Raw genomic sequence first — 12,059 nt, forward strand, 5'->3', positions numbered from 1 at the left:
TGAGCTTTTAAAAATATTTTTATAAATCTTGTATATATTAAATTTTATTATTTATGAATATAACAGTTTATTAAAAATTATAAATTAATTTATGTTAACAATAAATATATATTGCATTAAAAAACAAAAATTTTTTTGTATTTTTTAAAAGATTTTGACACTTGTAAATTTTGAAATAAAAATAAAAATATAAAATAAATTTAACTCAATTTTATATGCTCAAATTTGAATGCAATTAAATTTTTTTTTTTAGTATCATTTATTCTTAATTTATATATCGTTTTAATTTATTTTTAATGCAATTTATAAATTTATTTTTTCACTTGGAAATATATTTAAATTTTTACTTCATAAATACCTATATAAGTATAATGTGATTCATTTCGTTCAGCACTTCTTGTTCTTCTTGTTGAATTTAGACGTTTTTCTTGTTTAGTACTATTTTTATTTGGTCTCAATTGTTCAGCAACTGAACTTGTACTACCATTATCAAATGTTCTTATTTTTGATAATTTTGTAACATCTCTATCATGTTTTTTTGAACGTACATCTTTACTATTTTTAGATGGTTTTGGCATGACAATTGTTAAATTTGATATTGATGTTAATCCATTACGTGGTTGTGGTAATTCAAGTGGTTTTCCACAGTCACAAATTGGTGCATTTTCTTTTGGCATTCTGTAATCAAATAAAATTTTTCTACATCACCAAAAAATCATCAGGTAAATAAATTAAATAGTAAAATCAGTTGAAACTTTTCAGCAATAACTTTCAAGTATTATTCAATAATCTTGCTCTTTTCTTTGTCATATTTTCTTGGCATCTCTTTGAAAGATAAATAATTATATCCTAATTGAAATTTTCAAAGTTTCACGAAGAAGAAACAACCGCAATTAAGGATAAAATTACATTACAAATATTTTTCATACATGTTGTATGGTTAAAAGTTTATAACAAATATCTAATTAAATGCTCTCACATTGCCAGTTGTAAAAGTTAACCTTACATTGCCAACTAAGTAATGTAATAAATAATAATAATAATAAAACCACTTTTGAGAAGAAAACAATGCAGATAAAATTTAGTTTAGAGGTCAAATAAAAGAGAATCGTTCACTTGTTCGTTTGGCAGCCGGTATTATTTGAAAATACAATTGAAAACTTGAACTAATTGACATCAATTAGTGACATAATTTAATTTAATTATTTCCTATGTATTTTTATAATTATTATTATTAATTTAAAAAATAAATTACATCAAAACTTTAATGTTTTTCAGATAAATTTTTAAATTACATTAAAAATTTTTAACTTCAATTTGAAAAAAATTCTGTAATAATTAATTTACAATATTTTTATTTTAAAAAATTACAAAGTAATTTAAAAATTACTCAAAATATAAATTGATTTATTATAAAAAAAAAAAAAAAAACAAATTGTATTTTAAAAATAAAAACAAAGAACGTAAATAAAAGTTGAAAACAATCGTATCAACAATAAAATCAAATTACGTGCAGTTTTGAAAAGAAAAAAAAAATATTATAGCACTTTTGTCTGACTAAATTCATGGTTCTATCCCTTTCAAAAGTTTTAGTTAACCATTGGTACATACAATACAGAATAGTATTTTAAAATTTTAACAGTCTTTATTTTGTTTGATTACATTATCGAATGGACATACTGTATTTATAATTTAACGATATTTTTTATATTGCATTGGACAATAATAAAGTCGTTTTGCAATAACGTTACATTAGCTTTTATACACAGTGTTTATAAAAAGGTAAAAAAAAATATTTATTCGTGAATTATAAACTGAATAAAAAGTCAAATTATTCTGTTATCTTAAATATATAAAAAATCTAAGACTTTGAAATAACATAGAAGCCTTTTTGTTGGCGATGCAATGATGTTATTTTAAATATAATTGAAATAGTTTTTAGTTTGGGCTCTAATTATATTTTTTTTACTGTAATAAAGTTAAGTCTTGTTGGTGTCAAGTTAGTTATTCTTTCTTCTGTAACAACACCATTATCATTTATCATCGGTTTGGATTATTTTTGAATGAGATATGTAGATATGCAAATATTATGAATTTAAGTGGTAAATTAGAATACCTTGAAATTTACTTGGCATATGGAATAATCTTAGTCTGTTGAATATTAATTTATATATTTGAATTCTTAATTTAATTAAAATGTCATTTATGATATTGTTTGATAAATTTCATGTAATTTTTTTATCAGTTTTAAGTCAAGTTTAGAAATTATTTATTTTGTCTTTTTATTTTATTGTACTTTTTGCTTCAAATACTAATTCGAAATAATTTATTTAGAGAAAAGAAGGTACATACTATTAATAATAAAAAAAAATTGAAAAGAAATATTAACTATGATAATATGGATTAATTTAAAAATTCAAATTTTAAAGTTTTTAAATTGAAAAAAAAAAAAAAAGGATAAATCGTATTTTGCATGTCCTAAGGGATGATTTAACGAGCAACAATTTTGCATACGTTAAATGAATGATTATGAATTAAAACTTTTAAAAGAATAATAAAATGAAAAAAATAAATAAATATTAATGGTCTATTAATTGTCCTTTATTCATTAAAAATTTTTCCATCAAAAGTTCAAAAATTAAGTACTTGAATAATGATTAAAAATTAATAATTTAAATTAAAATGAATTTTGAAAATAGAGTTATAAATTGTCAATGTTAAAAATTTAAATTGTTAGAAAAAATTAATTAAAAAAATTGACTAAAATATATAAATTAAATTTGAATAAAACATTTTCATAGGAAATAAAATATTTAAACTATAAAATTATCATTGAAATAAATCAATCCTGCTAAATAAAATGAACATTAATGCGTTTTTAATTTCCATTAAAACTTAAAAGTATAACAGTTTTTGTGTAGCCTTAATTTATCAATAAACAAAATAAATAAAAAATAAAAATAATTTATTGATAATATTATCAAAAGATTATCATAAACACTTTTATTTATTTTTTTACAATATTATTACAAGGTAATTTCAAAAAAGCACGTGCAAGTTATATAAAATTTCATCGTATCACGTGTAAAAAATTGTAAACACATTCTTCTTTTTTATAATGCTATAAAAAATATTAACGAAATTTTTTTTTTATTTACTATAATGGCTCTGCTTTATAAAATTCTTATTTAACAACTTATTTTTTTATTATTTTTTATACTTTGTTCACTAATAAATTACATTGTTAAATCTCGGTTTTATTCTATCAAAAGTTTTTCTTTATTAATTATATAAAATATACTTTTGTTATTAAAATTTGATATTATGTAAATATTTTTGATGTATTATATTCACGTTATTATATTTACAAAGTTATGTATTCACTATCATGAAAAGTATTTTGAAAATTGATTTATAATCTCATTAATAAATGTCTCTTTAATTATGCTGGATATTAAAAATGAATTGACAAAAACCAACTTTATTATTATCTTCACGTTTCAATTAACAAACTATCGTCAAATATGAAAAGTTGAAATTGAATAAGATGAATTATTAAAATTCCATATCAATGGTTTATTTTTCAATTTTTTTTTCTTCAATAAACTCACGTTTTACTGCATCAGAATAAATGATTTTATGACATTATCAGGTTCACTGTGATTTTTTTATTTTTACTCTCACTTGTATAATAAGAAATATTATTTTATTATTTTTTTCTTTCTTTTTTTAGTCACTTTATTTCTGATACTATCGAACAGAATAAAAAAAATTTTTTTTTAAATAATGTAGAATTATTTTAAAAATAAAAATTTAAAAATTTAATAAAAATATTATAAATACTTTTCAACAAAAATTAACTTTATAAACTTTTAAAACTTGAACTTTTATTTTAATTATTTATTTATTTTTAAAAATTTATTTGTTATATTCGTAAAACAAAAAAAAAAAATTTCAAATAAATTTTTGAATTGTTAATAAGTCTAAATGATTTTTTTGAAGACAATAGTTTTATTGAAAAATTTTTTTTTTTATAGTCAACGATAAAAAAATTACATAAAAACCTTCCGAGATTAAGGGCACACATTGGAGTTTAAAGTTTAAACCTCATGATTTTCCAGTTAGCAGTTTTTGTGTGGCTATCTTTGAAATTTTACCATCTGATATATCTGATTAAAAAGAAAATAATAATAAAATTTTCATTTATAAAATATAATAAATGTTTTACTTCAACAACTCTCTTTAAAAATAAATAAAAGTAAAAAATGTCTACTATAAAAAATATGCTTCTACAGCTTCCTTATTTATTTGGATGATTTTTTTTTTTTCACAGTATATTTCATATTTTATTTACTGATCATATATTCTTCACCTCAAGCTACAAGAAAACATCAACATTATGTCATGACAATAATTCAACTTCCATTTCGAAAAATACCTCTTTTTTTTTGTCACAAAACTATTATTATTATTGATATTATTATTATAATATAATTTTTTTTTTATTACAAGTACTATCCTCTGTCGAATTCATTCAGAAATTTTACAATAGAATATTTTCTTCTTTACAAAATGAAAAGGACAAAAAAATATGAAAATAAAAATAACAAAAATAGAAATAGCTACACTATAAAAACATATATATATTAAAAAAATATTTATAAAAATTTTTCATAATAAATTATGATGAATAGCAAGACAAAACAACAATGTGATTATTCAAATATGAAATAATAATAATAATAATTTTCTTGTTTATCTTGAAAGTGTATAATTTGTGGTTTTATGAATTAATAAAACAAACACACTAATGTCAATGTACATAAATATATGTGTGATGAGTATTAGAAATTGTGTCATTCAAAATTTCATGACACGTAACATCATTCAAGCTTAGTTTATATTGTTGATGAAAGAGAAACATATATATCTTATCTCCAAATACATAATTTAACGTATAAATATTTTGTTATTATTGAACTTGTATTATTTTTTTTTGTTTGTATTTTTATTGTTTATTTTGATGGAGATATAGATAATATGAAAAATAAATAGTGATGATGTTTAATGGTGATTCGGGTAATGAGGATATTGAGAGTTATTTTTTTGATAAAAAAAAATTAGGTCAAAGAAAATATTTAATCAGGTCAAATCCGGAATGACAACCAACAGCGCAATGCTGTATAGTAGAATAAAATTTACTCATTTTATGACATTTTTAAAAATTTTAAAAATTATTATAAACGTATGGTTATTATTTAGCTCAATTTTTCTTATTCAACTGCATCTATTTATTTTTTTAATTTTACTTTGACTTGTTTTTTACTCTAATTCATTTCTTTTACGTTATAATTTAAATGAAAATTTATTTCAATAATTTTTCTTTATCATATAAAAGTATAAAGTTCATAACGTAAATATATTTTTAAAATAAAATATCAAAAATTAATAAATAAAGTGTTAACATGAGTGTCAAATGAATTTTATTTTATTATAAAATTTACTATGTGTATTTATTTGAATAAATAATCATGAATGTGTTAATTTTTTTTTGCAAAATTAATAGGAAAAGCTTGGTTCAATATACATCGTATAAATACTGTGAAATTTATTTTCGAAAAATTGAAAAATGGAAATCATTTAAAATTTAAATTTCGTCTGACTATAAAGGGATATTTTCACTTGAAAAAAAAACCTCAAATTCGACAGTATTATCTCAATATAAAATTATTAACATAATACTCTATATACAACTATCATCATAATAATTTATTATTACTACTAATAAATAAAAAACAAAAAAAAAAAAAAATTTATTAAAATTATTTTTAAATTAAATTTCAAGTTACGTCTGACTATAGAGAGTTATTTTCCCTTGGCTATGAAATTTAATGAAAAAAAAAAATTTCATAAAATATAAAAATTGCTTTTTTCTTTGACTTATTTATTTAGAAAATTTTCAAAATCATTTTTTAATTTTATTATTAATTTTAAAAGCTAATTTTCTAGTTTTTTTTTTTCATTTTATTTATTTCTTTATATTTTTTTCCATGATACAAATTTCTTTTAACTTAGAATATTATTTTTCATAAAAATATCAAATATTTTCAGTATAAAAAATTTATATATTATAACGAAAAAAAAATATATATTTAAAATAATAATAACAGTATAAAAACATAGATATCATCCGGTCTCAGCCACATGAAATAGCTCTTTATTAAACAAGACAATGGATAAAAAATAAAAACAAAAATTAGTATAAAAAACTAAGTGAGAGACTGGAAGGTGAGTATAGATAGTAAAATACATGTATTGGGGTCGTAGAATAAAGATAAATAATAATGGTGATGATAAACAAACAAAAAAAAATTTTAAAAAAAATATAAAATAGTGGGGGTTAGTTTTGTGCCAGGGTCGAATGAAATATAAAAAATAAAAAAAAACATTGAATGTATATCTAGAATAAAAATACAAGTGTACACGTATTTAAAGAAAAATAAATAAATAAAAAAAGGGGTACATTGAAAAGTGCAAAAGAGTATCAAATACTCACCCATGTTCATTGACATTTCTAATCAATGTGATATGTATTTTTTTTTATTTGTTAAATTACGTGTTCTTTTATAAAACTTGCTAGAAAAAAAAATAAATAGTTCAGTAATTATGCAAGCTCATTTGTGTAGAGAATAAAAAAAAAAATATAATAAATAAATCATTTTTTTTTTTGTTAAATGTATAGTGACATTGTTAGTCTAATTGTTTCATTTTGTTTTTTTTTAACTTTTTTTTGCAAGAAGTTTGAAACGCAGTGTAAAGTTGCTAAGAATTTTTATTATTTTATTTTTGAGTTAAATTTTTTATATTTTATTCTTTTCGAAAGGAAAAAAATAACAAGAGTTGTTATTTTTGACATGTAACTTGTACACCAGAATCATGAAAATGTTTTGTATGAACAATTGTTTTGTAGCATCATGGCGACATAAATGGAATTCACAAACTTGGTTATCCTAGAGATGACAAAGTTTTAGCTACTATATATCAAAAAAGTGTATATATATATTTATGATAAAAATAAAAAAAAACAAAAAAAATGTTTTTAATGCACGTGTACACTTGGGCCAGAACACTCTTGACATGTACATAACAAATTCTCAACGGAACTTGTCTCTATCTGGTTTTAAATTCCCATGGTAACTTTGTACATCATTAAAACTTACCCAATGGATTACATATTGTTCTTTGAAAAAAATTCTTTAAAGAAATACAAATAAAACAAAAGCTACTTGCGTGTAAAAAATAAAAAAAAATTGTTGAATTTTATATGACTCTAGAGATAGCTGAGTGTATTTTTATCGCTATACTTAACTTAAAAGTTTCTAAATTTAAAAACTAGATGATAATAGTGATATTGAAATAAAAAAAAATTCATATAAATTGAAAACTTGGATTTAAAAATTAATAAAATTGTAAATGACTTTTTATTTTATTTTTTTTTTCAACTTTTTTTGCACAAGCACATTTTTGTACTCTCACTGGACCGATGAATTATAAAATTTTTAATTCAATATTTTACTATCGCTGACAACGAGAGAAAAAAAAATTTTTTAATTCAAAAAAAAATATAGATATACTATGTTTAATGTATTTTTATTTTTTTTATTTTATTTAAGCTATTTATTTATTTTTAAATTTGAAAATTGATAGAAATAAAAGTGTATAATAAAATTGAAGGTTTTTATTCTACTTGACACTGAGCTTAAGTTAAATAAAAAATAAAAAAAAAAATAAATTGTTACTGTCTATTAAAGTTAGGGCTTGTACGTGTTGTTCGTTCGATGTCACCTTGTTGAGTTAATTTCAAGTTTCTGCAAACGATGCAAAATATTTTTCAAGATTTTATAAAAAAGTTTTTTTTCATTTTTTGCATCCAGGGTTGTATTTTGCATGCTTACACAATATATAATCTTTACTTTTATCAACTTATATACAAGATACCCAAGCATTTTGTAATTTTAAAGAATAAAAAGTATATATAAATTTTTTTTTATTTTGTTATTTCTAGATTACGCCAACTTGCACATTTGAGCTAAGAAAGCTGTGTGTGGCTTTCATAAATTTCTTATTTATTTAAAAAAAAAATAGAAGGACTTTTTGTAAGAAATAAAAAATGTATAAATAAAATGAAATTTTAAAAAGAAAAATAAAACATAAATAAATGAAACATAGTGTTTGTCACCTTGCAAATATATTTTTTATTAAAATATAAATAGAAAAAGAGAAAAAAAAAATTATAAAATATAATGAAAATATGCGGGAAGATAAAGCCGGAAATGATGAAGTTACAGAGGCATGTCAAACTGCAACTCTCATTTTAATAGACAAAGAACTGTGCACTCATGTCGACGAGTATTTAAAAAATAAAAATAAAAAATATAGTTAAATCTGAATTAAAAAAAAAAACAAACATAAAATGTTAATTATTTGTGGGTAAATTAAAAACTGAAAATTGAAATATAATTATTAATAAAATTTAAAAACCAAATATTTATGTTAACAATGTTTTTCAATACAAAAAAATAGAATGATATATTTGAAAATAAAAAAAAAAAATTTACTCTTCTGGTTGTTAATATTTAAATGAACTTTATTTTAAAAATCCTCCCGTTATAAAAAGAACAGTCGTCATCGACAACTGTGAAAGAGAGATAGATAGAATATGTTCAAGTGTGTTACATTATATTTAAAAAAAAAAAAAAATCAAAAGAGGTACCCGGTGTTTGAGGCAGATATATCCTGGCGTAGACTAAGTGCGTAGTTCACATGGTCTATGCTAGATTATATTTACCCCAAAGAGCAGAGGACATTTATTACCTATAATATTGGTTATTACTAATATTAAATAAGTATTAAAATAACAATTTCAGATATACGCAATTAATGAGTCTCGAACTCGAGAATAGAAGCGCTAATAATTTGTCTTACCTAGCCGACTTAACCATCAGCTCACTGGATGAATTATGAAAAAAAATTGTACTATATTATTGATTTGAAAAAAAATTCAACTTGAATTAAATTAATCATTATGTCATTGAATTTACTCTCGTTATTTAAAATAATAGGTCATAGTTATCAATAGTACTATAAATTTAATGTTTATTTTTTTTTCTTTTCATTCAAACTGAATACAAAAAAAAAAAAAAAAAATGCAAAATAAAATTGCATATATGAGTAGAAAAAACAATGTGATATTTATTTTTTTACTGTAAAATAGGTAAATAAAAATATAACAATAAAAATATATTTAAATTACAAAAAGTTAATAATTAATTGTAAAATTTATAAAATAAAAATAACTTGTAAATTAATATTTCTTTTGTAATTTTTAATTTTATAAGCTGATTATTATTCAAAAATTTACGTGAGTAATAATAAAAAAATATGTAATGAAATATTTAAATTTACCGGATTATTTTTATTAAATATTTCCTTTTTTTTTTTCATTTTTTATTGTTAAAATCTAGGTTATCTTGTTATATATATATGGAATATAATATATACATTGACGTTGCCTAATTTTGTAAGAGGATTTGGGTTCCTTTGACGATTTTGTGTCTGTCGTCTGCGGACAGTCCATTAAATTTATAGAGCACGAGTGACTTCTAGTTCTGAAGCTCTTCGAGAATACAAAAGCAAATTGCAAAAATAAAAAAAAATATATAATAAATATATATGATAAAAATAATAATACATCAGAGTGCATATGTGCATGTACACATGGCATCACATTTTCCAGACATTGCTCTTATTTTCGTGTTTCATTTTACATTAAATTAAATAAATTCATATTTTTTTATAAAAATAACAAATTCAAAAGACAAATGTTTTAAATGAAATAAATAAAATTGAAAATAAATATAAATACATCAAATTATACTTAAAAATTCTATGAATATCCAGATTTAAAAAAAATATATTTCAAAAATAATCCAATCATAAATACTTTATAAAAAATATATAACTACATTTTTTTTTTCAAATTTAACAACTCAATCCAGTAAATTAAAATAATATAAATAATATATTAAAATTTAATTTTTTTATAATTAATTTAAAAAAAAAAAATAATAATAATACTCATAATAATAATAATAATTCATTTTTATATTTTTTTTTGTTTAATTTAACGGAAAAAAAAAAAATAAATAAAAAAACATACAATAGGGTGAATCTCTTTTTTTTTTTATAATAATTTTTTTTTATGTACTGCACTAAAAAAATTTCATCCTGGTATTATTCTTTATTATTATTTTTTTTTATTATTTTTATTATTATAACTATTTTCTTTTTTTTTTTTTTAATAAAAATGTTGAAGAGTGGTATTATTGTCAGGTCTGAGAATATTACGTTCAAGCTGCACTAAAGTTGCATCTTTAACTCTCAGTCTGTGAGAATTTTCTCCCTCATCTCAATGTATATTCACATTTTTTTTATGTATACCAATACCAACAGGAATGTTTTTTATTTAAAAAATCCATCCATATATTTATCATATATATTGTTGCGTCGGTTTATATTTATCTAAAAATCTTTTTTTATTTTATAATAAACAACAAGTACATCTTTAACTGGCACTGCCCTAAGCTATGCGAGTATATTGAAATGTATTTTTTTTTTACCTTCAATTCATCGAAAAAATATTACAATGATATTAAAAAACAATAGCAGCATCTATTCTTTATATTAAAAACTATATGATTAAATAAAAACAACTGAATTTATATTTCATTTTATGAATATGTATTTCATTTTTCATAAAAGAAAATAATAATAGATCAATTATAATGAAGCACATTATCGTATTATAAATGATATTAAAATTGAATTTAAATATTTGTTTAATAATAAATTATGGTTAAATGATTTTCAAATTATTATTGTATTATATTGAATGTGTACATTTGAAATTGGGTCATCAAAAGGACAATAGATATCTACTTCCCTTGGTTTTCCTTGGTAGATACACAAAATCATGTACAACACCTCCTGATCCATGTTACAATAAATATATGTATATTTTACTTGAAAGTGTCAGGTTCAGTTGATATTAATTATCTAATGTTTTCTTACCACAATCTACTGATTAATCATGCTGAATAATCCTTCTATCATTTGTAAAACTAAATATTTTAATTTAATTGAAAAAATATATAAATATAATAAATTAAAAAAAAAAAAATATTAACTAAATTCATGAAATTTTAATTAATATATTTTATATATTCACTTCTTTTTCATTATAATAATTGAACTAATTAATTTCAAAAATTATTCAAATTAAACTTGAACCATGCTGTTTCATAATTAACAAATTAAAAAAAAAAAAATATTATCAAGTGACAATGTATAGTCAATAATAATACTGTAATTAAATCAAACTAGATACAAAATTTTGAGCAGATGAAAATTATTTGAGTCGACATAATTTAATAATGATCACTTGTGATTGAATAAAATATTTTACAAAAAGTATTGTCTTCCATTGAGTCAATAGCAAGTAAAGTCATTATTTATTTTTTTTTTTTTTCTTCATATCGATATACATTATTACTAATTTTTTTCATTATTATTTTTAACATTTTTTTTCTCTTTAAAATGCCCTGAACATTTTGAGAAAAAAAAAAATATTATAGCAACAGTTATAAATGAAAAAGCAGAAAAAAAAATATAGAAAAAAAAAAAAAAATCAAGGCTTTTTAAAAGTCAAAATCAATGCGAGAATATATTTTTCATGTATGTATAAAAAATACAAGAGGCATATGAAAAATAAAATAAAAAGAATTGAAATTTTTTTTATTATCATGATTCATTTTTAATTATCAGCATCATTATAATGTGCATGTGTTTTAATGACAGTTATGATGAATAAAAAAACAAGTGTTAAAGTAATTTTAACTTGATATTTCAAGATGAGATATTATGTTAATAAATTTGATATATATTTTTTTCCATTTTATAATTACTTTGAAAATTTTTATACATTTATATTGAAGTATTCG

General features: G+C 20.1%; 1 protein-coding gene across 2 annotated transcripts in view; it reads right to left on the reverse strand.

The window, feature by feature from the left end:
* Window positions 1-12,059, reverse strand: part of LOC122860828 — a 55,084-nt gene that overhangs the window by 5,980 nt on the left and 37,045 nt on the right. For both annotated transcript variants that reach the window (XM_044164832.1, XM_044164831.1), the window contains exon 2: window positions 359-678. In XM_044164832.1, the coding sequence (XP_044020767.1) occupies window positions 359-677 (319 nt within the window). In that variant the 5' untranslated portion in view covers window position 678. The remainder of the gene's footprint in view (window positions 1-358; window positions 679-12,059) is intronic.

The sequence above is a fragment of the Aphidius gifuensis genome, linkage group LG1 (genome assembly GCF_014905175.1).
Source record: "Aphidius gifuensis isolate YNYX2018 linkage group LG1, ASM1490517v1, whole genome shotgun sequence".
NCBI lineage: Eukaryota > Metazoa > Arthropoda > Insecta > Hymenoptera > Braconidae > Aphidius > Aphidius gifuensis.